The sequence below is a fragment of the Notamacropus eugenii genome, chromosome 2 (assembly GCF_028372415.1).
Source record: "Notamacropus eugenii isolate mMacEug1 chromosome 2, mMacEug1.pri_v2, whole genome shotgun sequence".
Taxonomy (NCBI): domain Eukaryota; kingdom Metazoa; phylum Chordata; class Mammalia; order Diprotodontia; family Macropodidae; genus Notamacropus; species Notamacropus eugenii.
Genome location: NC_092873.1, coordinates 366,681,581 through 366,700,866, shown reverse-complemented (window position 1 = coordinate 366,700,866; position 19,286 = coordinate 366,681,581). Strand labels below are relative to the sequence as shown.

The following is a 19,286-nucleotide window of genomic DNA, read 5'->3' as shown; positions in this document are numbered from 1 at the left end:
GCTGGGCGAAAAACTGATTCAATACTTGGGTTTCATAAAAACAAAGATCTTCACTAAAATGTAGCTTGATATTTGATCTTATTGGGTGAACTGGGAAACAAAAGTCTGTTGCATATGACACAGACATTGATTAAAATGGGACACACAAGGAGCTGTATGATGTAATGGAAGGAGACTTGGATAAACGGTTAGATGGCTTGGCTTCAAATTGTGGCCCTGCTAATTTGTTACTAATATAACCCTTAGGCAGGTTTCTTTTCTCTTGGACTCTTTTCTCATCTACAAAATGAGGGGTTGGATTAAATGATCTCAAGGGTCCCTTCCTGCTCTAAATCCTACAACTCTATAATTTTTAAAGGGATTTTTTAAATAGGAAGGAAAGGAAAAAGTACTATTAAAGCCATCTATTACCTCTAAGGATATATATACTGATTCATCATCAGTAGAATATGTACTTGGATTTGTTATTCTAGTAGTTATCGATTCTTCCAGCTCTCTCATGTAACTCAAGGTATTTATGAAGTAACTAGTTTAGGGAAAAAGGCACTTTGTCTATCCTTGCAACAGTATGAAGTTAAACGGCCCACAGAGGATTGAACCATGACCCTACCATGATTAGCAATGGACACTAATCATAAGAACCAACCAATCTACCACCACATACACACACAAACATACATACACAACACACACATGTATATAGTTTTGATTTTTTAAGATATAATGGATGTTTTCTAAAGAAAATAAAGATCATTCTAGTTTAAAATCCTATAGTCTAATTAATTTAATAGGAATATAACCTTTGAAAAAGGGATCATGTATACCAAAGACCAGTATCCTCCTATTGACTAAATGGCAAATTCTGAAATAACTTATAAAGCAGGAGTTTTTAACTTGGGGTTCACAAACCCCCCCAAGGGGTATATGATTAGATTTCAGGGAGTCTGTCATTTCTAGTGGGGGAAATACATCTTTATTTTCACTAACCTCTAACTGAAATTTGGTTTTTCCTTCAATTATGACCTTAAGGTAATATATATTCTTCTGAGAAGGTGTCCATAGGCTTCATCTGACTTCCAAAGAGGTCCATGATACACATACAAAAATGTTAAACAACTCCTCTTTTAAAGGGATCTCTTTTTGCAGTGAAAAAAAAATGGAAATTCTAAAAGGAAAACAGGTTTCCAAGGCTAATGCAGTGCGCTCTGTTAGACTTTAGCACTTCAAAGTATGGCTAGTGTCTATGCAGACAGGTAGGCTAATAGTATGTGCTGTTCCAAGTCACCCCTTGCATGCTTTGTTGAACTATCAATCTTTACCTTAGGCTGTTTCTTATGTATAGTATGAGGATGGAATATACTCAATAAATTAATTTTAGAACAGTAAAGAGAGATGAAGGGGGAAATGACAAATGTTGGAGGGGATATGGAATAACTGGGACACTAACATACTATTGGTAGAACTGTGAACTGATTCAACCACTTTGGAGAGCAATCTGGAAATGCATACAAAGAGTTATAAAACTGCCAATTCCCTTTGACCCAGAAATACCACTATTCAGTCTGTTTCCCAAGGTGATCAGGGAAAAAGGAAAAGAATCTATATGTTCTAAAATATTTGTAGAAGGTCTCTTTGTGGTGGCAAAGAATTAGAAATTGAGGGGATTTCCATCAATCGAGGAATGGCTAAACAAGTGGTGGTATATGATTGTAATGGAATACTACTGTACTGTAAGAAATGATGAGCAGGTTGATTTTAGAAAAACATGGAAAGACTTGCATGAAATAATGAAGAGTGAAAGGAGAAGAACCAACAGAATGCTGTATATGGCAACAGCAATACTCTTCAAAATATAACTGAACAACTAAGCTATTTTGAGTATTATAAATATTCAAATCAACTGCAAAGGACCTATGAAAGAAGATGCTATCCACCTCCAGAGAAAGAACTGATGTAGAGTATGGTTTTACATATGTGTATGTATGTATATACATATGCATACATGTACATTATGTATATATACAAATATATATTATAAATACATATTATATAAATATATATCTATACTTATCAGTATCAAATGGTGGGGAGGAAGGGAGGGAGACAGCTCAGAACTTAAAATATAACAAAGATAAATAAATAAAAGAAACCCAAAGAGAAAAACAATTCCAGGAGAGCTCCCTGGAAATATTTTAGCATGGTGAATGTCTTGAGCCTTTTAAAATCCCTTCTCTCTCAAGGAATCATTTTCCAAAAGAAAGGAAAATGAAGCATTGAGTCAGAGGTGCTTCCTCATTGCTACGATCCATATTCAGTCAATCCCCCAAGTCCTGTTAAGGCTTCCTCGTTGATTTTTCTAGAATCCACGTTTTTCTAATCCTCATTCTAAGAATTATGGTCAATGCATTGCTGAACCTGGAGTCAGGATCACCTGAGTTCAAATTCTGCAGGAGACAAATAGCCATATGGTAATATACAAATCTATTAACCTATCTCAGCCTCAGTTTCCTCACATGTAAAATAAGGATAAGTATAGCACTCAGCTTAAAGAGTTGTTGTTTGGATTAATTGGGACAATGATATAAAGCACCTTGCAAAGCTTAAAAGTTTTACAGAGATATCAGTTATTATTATCTAGATTTCAGTTTTTGATAGACCAGATCGAAACCGTCAAAGGAAAAGTTGTCATTCTATGATGATTCTTTTATATGTAAAGTTCTATAGGCTATTATTGAGCAGGAAGAAAAAAGTAGCTGCTTTTTATAGTTGAACAGAATAGTAGGATGTAGGCTCACTGAACACATCCTTGGTACCTCCCTGCTTGCAGACACGACAGCAGTAATGATAGGTACCTCATTCTCTTCCTACATAATTTTGATCTGTATCTTGAAATCTTTTTGTTCTATATATCTTGAAGAATTTGAGGACTTGGAATGGTAACACATATTAAGAATGTTCTTAAGTTTTTATGAATCATTGTTATGTCCAGGCAAATGTGGGTAATGATCTGTAATAATAACTTGGTTCTAGTAAGGTTTATTAGTTGAACCCTCCATGATATTTTGAGGTCTTTATCTATGTTATGGGATTTGTCATCTGTCAATCCATGAAAGTTTATGAAGTATAATTCTAGCCACCAAGTCCTATCTTTCAGGGTGCTAAAATTTTGTAACCAGTTGTGACATGATGCATGATTTCTGTTTCCTTGCATAATCCACATTGATTATGAAATCAAAACTACTTAAGGATAACAATCCTTTAGCCATTTCTGTTGGAAATGACCTTGTCTTCAAAAGTCATCCCTTCCATAGTCCAAAAACATGACAGTCATGTGCTTGACACTTGTTGGCTGAGTTAATGCAGATGATACCCACAGAGGACCTTCTGATTCTACTCTTGGATTATTGTTATTGTTATTCTTTTATGGCACTTTATGAGACGGAAATTCCAGCAAAGTGAAACATCTCTCTCTTCTCTTCCCCCTCAGTGATATTCTGAGGCATCCTCCTGCATCCAGCTATAGAATTTTAAAATTATCTTATTAGCAAAGGACAAAAAGTCATCAGCCATTTCATTCTTAAGGTGAAATGCTTCATTTTCTTAAAAATGACTGGAACAAATTATAGCTTATAAATATGGTGGAATACTACTGTTCTATAAGAGATGAAGAAAGATATAGTTTCAGAGGAAATTGGGAGGATTTATTTGAACTAATGCAGAGTGAAGTAAGAAGAACCAGGAGAATAATGTATACTATAACATCAATATTATAAGAATGTACAATTCTGAATGACTTAAGAACTCTGTTCTATACAATGATGAACCACAATTCTGGAGGAATGATAGTGAAGAATGCTACCCATCTCTTCATACAAGGTGAGGTAGTCCGACTAATATGCAGAACGAGACACACATTTTTGTACATGGCCAATGTGGTAATGGGTTGATGATGCTTACATTAGAAGGGTTTCGTTTTCTTTCTTTTTTCTTGTTTTTCAAGGAAAGTGGGGGTTGGTGGGAGCAAGAGAAACTTAATACTCATTACTTTTAAAATTAGATAAATTTTGGTTTAAAAAATGCTCCAAAGAACTTTGACAAGGATGTATGTGCCATGCAATATTTCATGACCACTGTTCTCTTTTAGAGATATAATTGTAATTGCTTCTTTTAAGTTTTTTCTCCTTACCCTCTCCCAAAGGCTAAGATAGCACTGACGCCAGCTGCTACAATTAAATCTATACTCAGCCTCTGTCCACTCAAAGACTCCATGCTCAGTTGATTTTACATAGCTTTGCCTCAGGCCTTCACACCCTTTTCTTTGCTTTCTGCCCAACCTCTGTGTGGGTGAGGCCAACTCCACTGGGGATTATCTGAGCCTCAAATTTGCCAGATGAACAATTCCCCCTAGCTTTTTCAGGACAAAGACTGGTTCAGACAAGTTAACATATTTTGGTTTGGGACTGTTCACTACTTCACCACAGTCTTGGGTCATCACCCTGTGCTGAAAGAAGGTTTACAAACAATAAAGTACAAGAGGAGGGCCTGAATACTGATGAACAAAAGGCAGTGGCTGCAACAGCAGCCCATACCTGTTAAGAACTGTTGTAACTTGAAGGAAAAAAAATACAACAAAACGAGTGCCATGGGAAACCGTTCTCCAAAAATTGAATAGGGCAGGTAGGGCCTCAACACACATCATAACAAAATTATTTAGCTTTTAGAAGTAGGTGAGTACAAACAATTATTTGCTATCCAATAGATAGGTATTTTGGTAATCGTTCCTGATGAAATATGCCATGAGCCTGAACCTAAATGCAAGAAAAAATTAGCAAATGTCCTTTTAGAGGGATTCTGAGTTTTTGTTTTTCCCATTTTACTACTGTTAAATAGACTGAAAAAGAGTACATAGAGCAAAGAGGTCATTTACTTTATCAGTGCCCTTTAAGACTTAGAAATACACCTGCAAGAAAGAGAGAGAGGAATACTGTTCACTGATGCAATGACCACTGTTATGCTCATAATACTTCCTAAGTTAAATTACTAATTTAGAGACATATCAAATTATAAAGGAATTTTAATAGAACTAGATACTAAAAAGCAATAAAATGAGGTTTCATTATTTTATATAATTCATAACATCATGATAGATTTTCTATAATATAATAGTTTATAAATTTTTTATTATAAAATAGACTAGAAATAATAATAAAATTCATTTGGAAAATCTCAAGGGAAATAAACAGGGAAAAAAAGTACAAATGAAAGGGGCCCAGAATTACCAGATGTCAAATATTATAAACCAACAATCATCAAAAGTTTTTGGTCCTGTAAAAAATTATATAAGCAAGGTCCAGAAGTAATCAAATGCAGTACTCCAGCATAGGACAAATGCAAAACCACCAATTACTGGGACAGGATTTCATGTGGAAAACTGGAGGACAGATTGGTAAAAAAAAATTGATTAAGACTTATATTATACTTTCTATTAAAAGGAACTCTAAATGGATAATCTACCTGTTAAAAGTCAAATTAAGAAGAAAAAAACTATGGAGAAAAGTAGCTTTTAGATTTGGGATTGAGAAAAAATGAATAACAAAAGAAGAGATCTAGGAGATCACAGAAGCTAAAAGAGATAATTTTCATCACATAAAAGTAAAGTGTAAGCACAAAATTAATATAATAATAACAACAGTAATTGCAGAGTTATATACTGATCCAGCTATTCTAGATCTCATTCTGGAACTATGCTAGAGAAATAGCTAAACTGTCCATACCCTTTGACCCAGAGAAATATCACTGTACAACATGGAACCCATGGAGGTCATAAGCAAAGGAAAAGATCCTTTACATATGAAATATGCAAGTCGATACTTTTTTTTTTTTGTGGTAGTAGAAAGTTATAGACACAGTAGATGATTCTACTATGGGCATAAAAACCTCACAATACAGTGCAGAATGGCAGAGATAGCAAATGAATCCTTCCCAGATCATAATGCAATAAAAAATTATATGTAATCAAAGGCCATGAATAAACCAAAAATTAATTGGAAACTAAATAGTCTAATCCTAAAGAATGAGTGGGTTAAACAACAAATCATAGAAACAATAACTTCATTCAAGAGAATGACAATAATGAGGCAACCTATCAAATTTTATGGGATACTGCAAAAGCAGTTCTTAGGGGAAGTTTTATATCTTTGAATGTCTACATGAATAAAATAGAGAAAGAGGAGATCAATGAATTGGGCATGCAGTTGAAAAAGTAGAAAAGGAACAAATTGAAAATCCCCAAGTAAATACCAAATTAGAAATACTGAAAACCAAAGAAGAAATTAGTAAAATTGAAATTAAGAAAACTATTGAACTAATAAATAAAACTAAGAGTCGGTTTTATGAAAAAACCAATAAAATTGATAAACATTTGGTCAATTTGATTAAAAAAAAAGAAAGAAAACCAAATTACCAATAAAAGGGTGAACTAACCTCCAATGAGGAGGAAATTAAAACAATAATTAGAAATTACTTTGCCCAACTGTATGCCCATAAATTCAATAATCTAAATGAGATGGATGATAATTTTAAAAAATATAAACTTCCCAGATTAACAGAAGAGGAATTTGAATACTTAAATAACCCCATCTCAGAAAAAGAAATTGAACAATCCATCAGTGAAATTTCTAGGAAAAAATCTCCAGGGCCAGATGGATTTACAAGTGAATTCTATCAAACATTTAAAGAATAGTTAATTTCAATACTATATAGACTATTTGGGAAAATCGGGGAAGAAGGGGTCCTACTAAATTCTTTTTATGATACACATATGGTTCTGATACCTAAACCAAGAGGAGCCAAAATAGAGAAGGAAAATTATAGACCAAATTCTCTAATGAATATAGATGCAAAAATTTTAAGTAAGATATTAGTAAAAAGAATACAGCAACTTATCACAAGAATAATACATTATGATCAGATAGGATTTATACCAGGAATGCAAGGCTGATTCAATATTAGGAAAACTATTACCATTATTGATCACATCAACAACAAAACTAACAGAAACCACGTGATTATCTCAATAGATGCAGAAAAAGCTTTTGACAAAACAGAATATAAGTTCCTGCAGGGCAGGGATTACCTTGCTTGCTTGTATTTCTATCCATAGTGTTTAGCACAGCATCTGGCACATAAATACTTGATAAAAGGTCACTCTATCTATTTATCTATCTATCTATCTGTCATGATAATAATGTAAAATAATGAATCAATAAAATATTTTTCAAAATCACATAAAAGTGACTGATTCTCAAAAGTTTATATCAACAGAGTATACATGCTTGAAAGATTTAACAAGATGGAAAACTTGAGTACAGCACGGGCAACAAGTTGTTTTCACTGTCTGAGGACCAGCCTAGCTAAATATAAAGGTTCATTATCCATACATTGATCGTTCCATGATATATTTTTTGGCCATTCTACTTATAGAATGTCTTTGCTGATTCTATAGTAATGGTGACAGATCGATGAAATTCAGTTTTTAGACTTCCTATAAGCATACTTTTAACTGTTGGTAATCTAATTTTGAGATCCTGGTCAAATGACCAGTGAATGAGTCAATGTATCTTTACTAGAAGACATGAAAATCAACCTATCAAGGATTCAATAACCTAGTTTATGTATTTTGTGGGAAAATGTGGTTTAATTATTGTTCCTGGTATTAATTTAAAGGTCTTGGACTTTTTTTGGGGGGGTACAGTTTAGGGAGATCTGAACTTAAGAAATTTATTAGAAAAAGTAGGTAAAGAAAATTTTGCCAACATAATTCATACTTATATGTTCACCTAGCTGTATGGCATCACTTTCAACTTCTGGTTAGGTCATTAGTAGTTTTAAAAGCTGAACTTATGGATAAAGGAAAGGAAAGCTATAGAAGAAAAATGTAGAGTACTTTTACTATAACATGTAAAAAGATCAGAAAGCCTATGAATTGCTCAAATTTCATAAATGATTTTTGCCTTGAGACAGGGGATGCACATCCTATACAAAAAATGTTGACAGAATTAGTCAAAGAACATGAATATGTCAGGAATGGAAGAAACTTTTCATTTTACAGAAGAGAAAATAGATTAAAAGACTTACTCAAAGTCACATACCTTGCCAGCTACAAAGCCAAGTTTTAAACACGTCTCTAGAATCCCCAGGTCACTTCCACTACATTATGCTGGTCCATGTGCAGACTTTGGGTAGGCTGCTGATTTTCAAGTATGACTGTGTTTGTGAAATGTAGGTGTCAGTGATGTGTGCTGACATATATTCCAGAACCCTATATTTTGGATTATTCTGGCTAATGATGAAAAGGATAAATGATTCTGTCCTATGAATCAAACTCTGATACAAATTTTAGAAATCAAATTTTCAAGGAGAAAGTTATGGAAAATGGTCCAGGATTTGGTGGTTAACATTTTGCTTTATGGTTTTCTAGGAGCCATTGCTAATGTTCTTCTGGGAATCAATAATATGTCACTTTTTGAGGTCCTAGACTTAACTCTTCAGTGCAGAGCTGAGCTTCCATAGCAACAGTGCTGACCCAGGGAGAGAAACAAACACAGGAGGCCCTCCCATGGTAGAAAGGGATATTGCTAAGAAAAAAATATTGAACATTGCTTTGCTTGATTTTTCTATATCAATAATAATTTAATCATTTTGTCAAATCTAAGACACTATTTACATTCTGAAATGTTAGGCTGTCGTTATTCCAGAGAGAAGGACAACATTTTAATCTCCAGCCTGTGAAATAAGTTAAAAGAAACCAGCAAGAATCCTCATTTTAATTGGAACCTAAATACAAATTTACAAAGGTTCTGTTATAGATTCTCATTCTTCTTTTTCAATAAAAAAAAAAGTCACTCAAATAGACAAGGCTTGAATAAGTACATTGGTAGCTCTAGTTTCAGAAGATAGAGAGCTGAAAGAGACCGAAAATCAAAACAAACCAAAAGAAAAACAAAGCACATCAGCACATGAGTAGGTGGTGCTCACAAAAAAAGGGGGTGAGGGAAAGGATAAGCAAAGAGAAATGAGAGAAGGGTAAATGATTGTGAGCTTGAAGTTGCAGGACTCAAAGTTAGAAGAAACCAGAGATTATCCAGAGTGGATTCTTTGCCTTCTTGTTACATGGATTCTTTGGGTGGTTGAAAGGGAGGGGAGAGAGATAGGAAGGAAGGAAAGAAGAAAGGAAAGGAGAAGAAGGAAAGAAGAAATGAGAGAAGAGAAGAAAGGAAAGAAGAAAAGGGAGGAAAGAAGAAAAGGAAGGGAGGAAAGAAGGAAGAAAAGAAAGGGAAGGAAGGAAAGAAGAAGAGAAGGAATTAAGTGCCTATTATATTCCAAACACTATAGTAAGTGCTTTACAAATATAATTTCATTTGATCTGCACAACTCTGGAAAGTAAGTGCCAGTATTATTCTCATGTTAAAGTTGAGTAAACTGAGGCAGAGATTAAATGATTTGCCCAGAGTTGCACAGTTAGTGTCTAAGGCTGGATTTGAACTTAGTTGAACCAGTGCTCAAACTACTGAGTCACTTTGCTTCCCAATGACCCCTTTTCACAATACAGTTTTTAAAGCAAAAAATAAAATATATAGGATTGCAAAAGAAATCAATTATGTCAAAAGAAGTCAATAAAGATGTATTTTTTTTCCCTTCCAACTCCACAAATCTGAAATCTATCTACTGACTTTATGAGAGGGTATATGGCCACAGGTTGAGACCTTGAGATATAGTACAACTCTTTCACTTTACACAAGGGAAAATGAAAACACTGAAGGTTAAGTGACTTACCCAAGGTCATAAAGGCAGTAAGTAGACTTAAGATAACAACATAAGTCTCCTGAGTCCAAATACAGTGCTGTTTCCACTAATATGCTGCCTCTTGGATGATTTTTTTAAATGCTCAAAATAGATATATTTATATGCAAACACATATGTATGTACATATGCATACCTATATATACATACATGCAATGTATATATATATATATATATATACAAAGATAAAGCAAATAAGCTTATAAACATACACATTTATATATCACTACTATAAGTATGTATAACACATAAATAGTAGATATCATTCTAGAAGAAGAAATGCTATTTCAGACTTATATGTCTTAATTGTTTAAAAAGTAATTTCCTTAAAACCACCCTGATAGGCATGTAATAGATTATTACTCCAAGTTTACAGATGAGGAAACTGAGGCTATAGGGAGACCAAACAAGAATCCAGGTTGTTAAACTTTTTTTTTCACATCTTAATTTTCAGTTCCAAATTCTCTTCCTCCCTTTGCCCTTTCCTCTACCCACTGAGAAGGCAAGAAATACAATACCCATTATATATATATATGTATATATATATGAAGTCATGCAGAACATATTTCCACAGTGATATTTTGCAGAGAAAAGGAAGCAAGAAAAATAAAGAGAAAAAATATGCTTCAATTTGCACTGAGAATCCATCAGTTAGTTCTCTATTTAGAGTGGATAACATTTTTCATCTTAGTCTTCTGGAATTGTTACGGTTCTCTGATCAATGACCAGAGCTGCCAAGTCTTTCACAATTGATTATTGTTACAATATTGCTGTTACCGTATACATTGTTCTCTTTGTTCCATTCGCTTCACTTTACATCAGTTCATATACGTTTTCCCAGGTTTTTCTCCTTTAAATAAAGGGTTGTTTTTGTTTTTTTTTTTCACTTTAAATACTTCACATATACCACTTCACATGTACAAGAAATCTAATCGTACTACTACCTCTTCTTACTTTCTCCATCAGTGCTGATTTCCTGGCTAGAATTCTATGTGTCTGTACCATACAACACAATCAACTATGTATGTTCCCTGAAGACTACAATGTAGCTTTAAGCTATAACAAGGAACAGAGAATATAATTTTTTGGTAGTGCTACAGATGCAGCAGGTGTTGATAGCTTTCTACTTTACAACTGTTTGAAGGGAGACATAAAGCTGAGCTGTTAAAACCCAACAACCATAATACTGATCACCATATGCATGGTATGACTCTAAAGAAGATCATGGAAGGCCTTCATAGCTCCTGCAATCCAACTTTCTGATTTTACAGAGGAGAAACTGCACTCAAAGGTAAGTGACTTTAGCTGTTGTCAGCCCCTTCCTAGTGCTTCCTGTATTAGAAACAGCTGAGACTACATGGTAGTGGACCATCCCATTGTTAAAAAAATAAGCATGTTGGAAACTCCTCTAATGCAAATGCCTTCAAAGCCCCCTGGCACACTCTCTGGAAGAGGATAGCACCACTTTGATGCAATGTTTTGCAGTTTTTATAGTTTCCTTATAACCAAATCCATGAGGCAACTGGTAACTATCATGCCTATTTTACACATAAGGAAACAGACCCAATAACCACAGATCAGTTAAATGGACTTGCCCAGGGTCATACAGCAAGTATCAGATACAGGACTAAAACTCAGGTGTTTTAAGAACAATTCTCTTTCCACTATACTGTGGGTGCTGGGTCAGTGTTACTGGAAAAACCAACGCTTGAATATCTTTGGTTGTGGCAAAGTTTCATTCTGAACAGATGGATCTAACTTTTGGAAAAAGCCCCAGAGCTATTCAGAGCCTAGTGTTGTGGTAAATAAAATGCATGACCAAATAGGGTAGTACAAGTTTTAGTTAAAAAAAAAATTAGAAAATGAGGTGTGGCTATAAAATAACAAGACTGTGCAGCTTGCAAATAGATAGGTCCTGAAAGCAATTCAATTCAACTAATCATTATTAAGCACCAACAATGTTCATGGTAGTATGAGGTGCTAGAGAAACCAACAAGGAGCTAATGTTTTAGGGAAGAGTAATAGTAGGGAGCAGAAAATACAGAAGGGTACACATACTAAGTGGAAGGAAGGAAGGAAGGACTGATTTATTAAATACCTTTTATGTGTCACTATGCTAAATGCTTTACATGTTATCTCTTTTGAACTTCATAACAACCCTCAGAGGTAGGTGCTATTCTTACCTCCATTTTACAGTTAAGTAAACTGAAGTAAACAGAGGTTAAGTGACTTTCCCAGGACCACATAGCTAATAAGCATTTAAAGTGGTATTTGAATTTCTATCTTCCTGAGTTCAAATCCAGCCTCAGACACATATTAGTAATGTGACCCTGGTGCAGTCACTTGACACTACTTTCCTCAGTTTCCTCACCTGTAAAATTAGGTAGAGAAGCAAATGGCAAAAAAACCACTCCAGTATCTTTGCCAAGAAAGCCCCAAATGGAGTCACAAAGGGTTGGACACAAGTGAATAGCAACAACTTCCTGACTCCAGGCCCAGCTTTCTAGCTGAGTAGAGATAGAGCTGCTAGAAATTGAGGGGAGAGAGACAGAGAGACAGACAGAGAGGGAGAGGGAGAGGGAGAGGGAGAGGGAGAGGGAGAGGAGAGAGAGAGAGAGAGAGAGAGAGAGAGAGAGAGAGAGAGAGAGAGAGAGAGAGAGAGAGAGAGAGAGAGAGAGAGAGCACACTAAGTTTCAAAGAAGACTTCTATACACATTCCTAAAATATACTTAAAAGGAAGCTCTTACTTAGGTGCCCATTGATTTGGAGCTGCAAGGAATGTCAGGGCAACTCCCACTTTTTACAAATGAAGAAATCAAGATCCAGACAAATTTGGTAAATACCCAAGGTCATACAGAGTGGCAGAATTAGGATATGAATCCAGGTCCTTTGAGTCCAAACCCAGCATGCTTCTCACTATACAACAGTGCTTAAGTCTTAAAATACTGGTAACCAATCAGCCTTGTTATTTTATGATCCTGCCTTGCATCTTTCAAAAAAAAAATCTTTATTATTATAAACTTGACAAATATCAACAAACAAAACTAACCACCTTTAAAGAGAAAAAGGTAACTGTACATGGAACTGTGAATATTACATACAGTTTTAAAAATACATATTAAAATTAACATGGCATTTCCAATACTACTCTGCTTGTCTGTACTCTTTTCTGGATTTCTTCTTACTCTCTTCAGTCTATATTTAGTTTCATTGACTTTTTCTTTCTTCTTTTTTCTTTTTCTTTTTTGCTATAAATATCACTACATTCCTCATGTCCCCAGCTCAAATCCCCCTCCCACGTAACAAATACAGTCAAACAAAAAAAAAAATCCACATTTTGGTTAAGTCTGAAAATTTCTCTCTCATTCTGCATCTCATCTTCATCGTTCTGCCACGGGGAAAGCATGAATTATCATAAGTTTTCTGGAGTAACATCAGTCACAGCACTGACCAAAGTCCTTACGTGTTCACTGATCTTTCACAACACTTTATAATTGTCATATAAATTGTTCTCCTGGTCCTGCTCATGTTGCTCTGCATTCATTCATATATGTCCTCCCAGATTTCTCTAAATTAGACCCTTTCATCATCTTATGGTACAATGATATTCCATTTATTCATATCCAGGACTTTGTTCAGCTATTCCCCAGTTGATGGACACCTATTTATTTCCATTTCTTTGCTATAACAAAAAAAGGTACTATAAATATTTTATGCATACTAGTGTCTGCCCTCCTTCTTTAAGAATATATGTAGTCTTGTCCTGGTAAATGTTTAACAACTGGCTCTCCAAAAAAGAACAAAACAACAAACTTACAAGTTTAATCAGCATTATTAACATTTTCTCCACCACTTTCTTAAATCCAAACAATCAGTGAAATAATAAATCCAACCCTGATTTATAGTTTTTGCCAATTTTAAAGCTGTCAATGCTCACACTGAAAATTTAATAAGTGGCTCTTGGTAGCTGTTTCAAGCCTGTGTATATGCACAGTAGTACTGCATATCCTTAGCATCTGAGTTCCGAAATGCTTTCCAGAATGGTCAGATTCCTTCACAGCTCCATCAACAGTACCAGTGTGCCTGCCTTTCCGTAGCCTCTTTAACTGCATCTTGTCTTTGTCAATCTGATGAGTGTGAGATGGCACCTCAGAGTTATTTAATTTACACTTCTCCTATTATTGGTGATAAGACCTTTCTTTTTTCACATATGGCTATTGATAGCTTACCTTTTATCTTTGTGAACTGTCTGTCCTTATCCTTTGGCCATTTATCTATTATGGAATTACTCTTGTTCTTGTATATTTAGCATCCATTCACCATATACCTTGGGTTTCAGACTTTAATCAGAGAAATTTGCCACAAAGAGATTTTCCCAAAAGACTATTTCCTCTCTAATTCTCGCTGTATTAAATTTGTTGGACGTGTCTATATCTTGGGTACACAAAGTTCGACTTACTTGTTTCACATTCTGGAGCTCATCAGTTAACTGTTTCCTTTGATTTTCTGATTCTAGCAGCTCACCCTATAATGAGAACACACAATTAGAAGTTTTTGATAGTTTTTGTAAAGGTTAAATTTAGTTCTCTCTTTCTAAATTAAGTTTCTAGACCATCCAATGCTAAATTCTAAGATCTAATACCAAATGAGAATAGATTTTCCCCTTTCCTATATAACAAGTCTATTAACCACAATCAGGTAGCTTGAAAAAAAAATCTCAAATTGCATTATTTTCTCAAGGTTACTAGAAGACTCAGAGGAAGGAGAGGATACACTTAAATATTACCTAAGACAAGAGATACAAAGTTTAAAAGCATTATTTTTAGAAACAGAATCAGGAATTCTAAATGTTTGATGAAGGGAGCAGGTCACAGGGCAAGGCTGGCTATATGTTTCTTAACATCATCTAAGCATGTTCTTGGAAGAATAACCAAGGAGAACAAGTCATCATTATTCAACACAAAGGAACAGCTGCTGGAGCTTCAAAAGTCATTAATGTTCAAGCAAATTACACATGCAAATGAAATATTACTCCAGCACTTAAAATAAAATCAAGTATTTACTCCCAGAGTCCTGGAAGCATGGTTTTAAGAAAACCATTATCAATATGTCCCTTTTTATTCAGCAAATTAAACAGAATTACTACCACTCACAGAAGACCAAATTCTGCCAGTAGCCTGGACAGAGATGACTAGGATGTTAAGCAGAGTGGGAAACAATTTATATCAATATTGAAATGCCAAGAATAATTGATTTGATTTCAGATTTTAATTTTTCCCAGTATAACAGATAAAATAAGGGAGCATGAAATGATTGTCAGAAAGCCATCCAGAACAAAAATCATGACGGGTCACTGTTACCATCTATTCTCAAGCAAGTTACTCTTTGTGTCCAAGTTCTCACATCAGTACCAGGGAAATTTGTCTATTTTCACTCACCTTTGCCAAGCAGGCATTAGGCTCAGCTAAGCCCTTTGAAAAAAAAATTACTGGGATACACCAGTGCTTTAAAAAAGAATCATCCTCTTAATTAATAACTACTCAGTAGTGAAAGAACATTTAATATGTTTTTCTGAATCTCACTGGCTTAATTTTCATCCCTACCATAAAGCAATGGGAGTTTCATGGATGAAGAACATGGAGACAAGGAAGGGAAGAGAGTGGGAAAGGATTAAAGACTATTGGTGGGCCTGTAAATGGATATATGCCATAGAACTCAATTAATTGTAAGCCTTTATATTATGTGAACTGCAAATTACTGGGAAAAATCAATAGGAAAAGTTACAGTGCTTAGAGTACTATAATGATAAAGGATTCTTCATTGTTTTAATCAACATACATTTTTCTAAAAAATAAAAAAAGATGATTAACTAGACATTAGAACACGTCCCACCAGCTTTTATCATAATAACTGAAAGCCGAGCTACATTTTACAAGCGAGTACAGCCCTTCAGAATTTACTTAATGGGTTCTCAGCTGGGCTTTAATTTTATAAGTGTGTTACATGCCAGTCTTACATGGATACAACATGAACAGCTTTTAAACTAGAAGTTGAGGAGTACTAAGTCAAAAACCTCAACCAAATAACTGGATTAGCACAGATGTACTATTCATGGAACAAATGAATGAGAGGGATTAGAGAGCTACCCCAGGATTCCTAGTAATCATAAGAATTAAATTATTTATGGGGGAAAATACCTTGGATAGTAATTTAGAAAAAGAAGTGCTGTGTAACTAAGGTGACCAATTTTGCAAGAAATTTTTTAAGGGAGATTAGAAATCAAGTATTAGTAATTTATTTCTAAAACCTTTTCATACTCTCCCTTTGCCCTCTTTCCTGGGCTTTTAATTGTTATTCCAAAAGATAAGGAAACAAAGGCATTACAGTGTTGAAAGATATATCACACCAAGAACATCGTTAGGTGAGAAAGGAATGGCAGAAATAGTAGCCACGCTGACTTCTATTAAAAATAGATTCACAAAATACTGTAATGGTGTTACATGTAATTAAGGTGGGCTTTTAGACGAATTTGGGTATTGCTCCAAGTATGGTTGGTGCAGAATGAAGATAAGAAAGGTGTTATAAAATAGAATAGCACCTTTTCCATGTTTATGGGGATTTTAAAAAACAAATTACCTTAATTTCCGATGCTTCTCTAGAAAAGAGTGATGGTCCTGCTATAAGACACAGGTCCTTTCCCCAAGGATGTAAGATTCCTCTGTGCAATAATATATATTTATTGTGTATATATTACTGTATATTACATACAACATGTAATACTGTGATATAATATATAATAATATATATTATAAACCATTTATATAAGATTTACAAAATACTTTACACATATTATCTCATTTGATCCTCACAGTAACCCTATGAAGTAGGTAGGTGAACTTATCCTCATTTTACTGATAAGGAAATGTAGTTGAGAGGTCAAGTGATTTGCCCAAGGTAATACAGCTAGTAAGTTTCTTGGGTGGAAACTGAACTTAGGTCTTCCTGACTCTAAGTCCAACAAGGTATCCATTAGATTTGAGAAGAAGGGATGGTTCTTTGTTTTTTTGTTCTGTTTTGTTTTGGTCTTTCTCTGTATCCCCAGAACTTAACAAAGTGCTCAGCACACAGTTAGGTGTTTAATAAATACTAGTTGACTATATAACTGACTACTTTTTATTACACCAAAATGCCTCATATAAAGCAATAAGGAGGCAGCTTGGTAGTATAGCGGGTAGAGTGCTGCCCTTGTAGTCAGGCAGACCTGAGTTCAAATCCCACCTCAGATACTTACTTAGCTGAGTGACTCTGGGCAAGTCACTTAAATTCTCTCAAACTGAGGTTCCTCATCTCTAAAATGGGGCTAATGATAGCACCTACCTCATATGATTATTGTGAAGATGGTCAAGACAGGACAAGTAAAGTGCTTTGCCAACTTTAAAGTGCTATATGAATGTTAGCTATCATCCTGTAAGAAGGAGGGAGGCTTATGCTGCCCACTCCTAATCACTTGGAGTCAGAAGGAAGGAATAAAACAAGTGAAGGGGAATCAACTAGAGAAGAGGGAGTAAACAAGAGTCTCAGTTCAAATAACGGAAACATGGAATTGCAGATCTGGGAGAATTCCTTGAGCCCAGTTCTCTCATCTTATAGATAAGGAACCTGGAACCCAGAAAGTCAAAATAACTTGCCAGTGTTATTTGAGTAAGCCAGTCAGTGGAAGAGCTGAAGTAAGAACGGAGATCCCCAGGCAGATTCTCGGTATAGTGGCTTCTCTACCATAGCATCACTACCTCTCCTCTTCCTAAGGCTGTTAGATATTCTCCATCCACATACAACTAAAACAATACCACCCTAACTTGCATGGGTGTTGTGAAGCTTAAATAATAGACAAAATAGAATGTAACCCCATAGGATAAAATACTAACTATAACACTGGTAATGTTTTAGTTAATTCATATTGTTTTAGTAAGGATAAAAAAAGAATCCCACCATTAGAAGTCAAATATGTTAGAAAAAAAGATTTTAATTAAGAAAAAAATACCTAAATTGAAGATTACCTTGAGTTTGCTGACTTCTTGCAAAGCATCATTTCTTTCACGTTTAAGCCTTTCTACTTCATCCACTTCTGAAGAATCACAGGCAAGAAGCTATCCACATTGAATTGGAAAGGGAAAACAACACGTTGGGTGTTCATGATTACAGGTTAATGTGAAATATTTGCCTGCCTGTTGTCATAGTGGTTTTGCTTTTGCATATTAGTATTATATTTCATATAAAAATCCACACGTTTATTTTTAAACTATTCACTTGGTTAATTAAAACAGGATGCAAAAGTAATATAGGGCAATATCATTAACTTAAATTTAATTTCAATTTTTTAGTGCTCCCAACTGCTTTTATTTCACTATGAAACACCCACACTACACTGCATTAAGTTAATGCTAACATTTTAATTTGGCAAGTAGTAGCACAATTTTCCTGAAAGGTTCAACCATATTCCAAGACAGGGCTCACAACCCAGCAACGGAATGAAGACTATACAGCTTGCGGTCCAAACTGTCCCCTGAAAACTTGAGCATGACCTACTGCTGTTCCCAAGACTGGTAAAATGTTGGCCATCATAAGGAAAGATACTGAAAACAAAACCAGAACATGACCTGATTACTGCACACCTTGGCGTGCTACATGTAGTTTAGCCCTTAACAGATTTGGAGATGAACCAAGGGTGCTCTGATAACAGGCAAGTTACTTAACCTTTCAATGCTCTGGGCAATTTCCTAACTCTTGGAATTATAGATTTGTGGCCAATCTACATAAGTGGAAGGAATTTCTACAATGGGATCCCTGATACCAAATTAAAGCAGGTCTGGATCCTCTCCACACACACAAAAAAATGGTAAACACAGACTTGTTCATTTCCAGATCTGTTAGGAGCAAGCAGGGGAAAGGGGAAACCACTTGAATATTGAAAGAAGATAGTTTTAGGGTATGGAAAGTGTAAAGTACCATTCTGCCCAATGGTGGTGAAATTGGGGAATTTATTGCCCTAAGAAGGAGGGTGCCTTTGTCTATAAATTATAGGATCACAGAACTTCAGAACTGGGACAATCTATAATATAAGACATCTATCAATAAATAATAGATATCTAAAAAAATAAAATATATATTATTAAATAATATATACATCTATAAATCTATTATTAGAAATTATCTAGTTGAAATCTCATAAATTAGTTAAGGAAACTTGGACTCTGAGACACAAATTCATTTGTCAAGGTCACATGGCTAGCTGGTGACAGGGCTAGGACTCAAATTTGAGTATCCTGACTTCTTTGTACAGTAGTTTCTTCACTAGAACACTGATGCCTCTTACCTTTCCTTAAGGATATTGAAAGTTATCCATTTATAGCTAAAATAATACAACC

The 19,286-nt window shown here is 34.8% G+C and overlaps 1 protein-coding gene across 4 annotated transcripts in view; it reads right to left on the bottom strand.

The window, feature by feature from the left end:
• STXBP4 (syntaxin binding protein 4) overlaps nt 1-19,286 on the bottom strand; it is a 242,270-nt gene that overhangs the window by 132,999 nt on the left and 89,985 nt on the right. For 3 of the 4 annotated variants that reach the window (XM_072646739.1, XM_072646741.1, XM_072646740.1), the window contains 2 exons: nt 17,919-18,008; nt 14,321-14,386 (listed from right to left, as the gene is read on the bottom strand). In XM_072646739.1, the coding sequence (XP_072502840.1) occupies nt 14,321-14,386; nt 17,919-18,008 (156 nt within the window). The remainder of the gene's footprint in view (nt 1-14,320; nt 14,387-17,918; nt 18,009-19,286) is intronic. The other variant, XM_072646742.1, reaches the window with a different exon arrangement.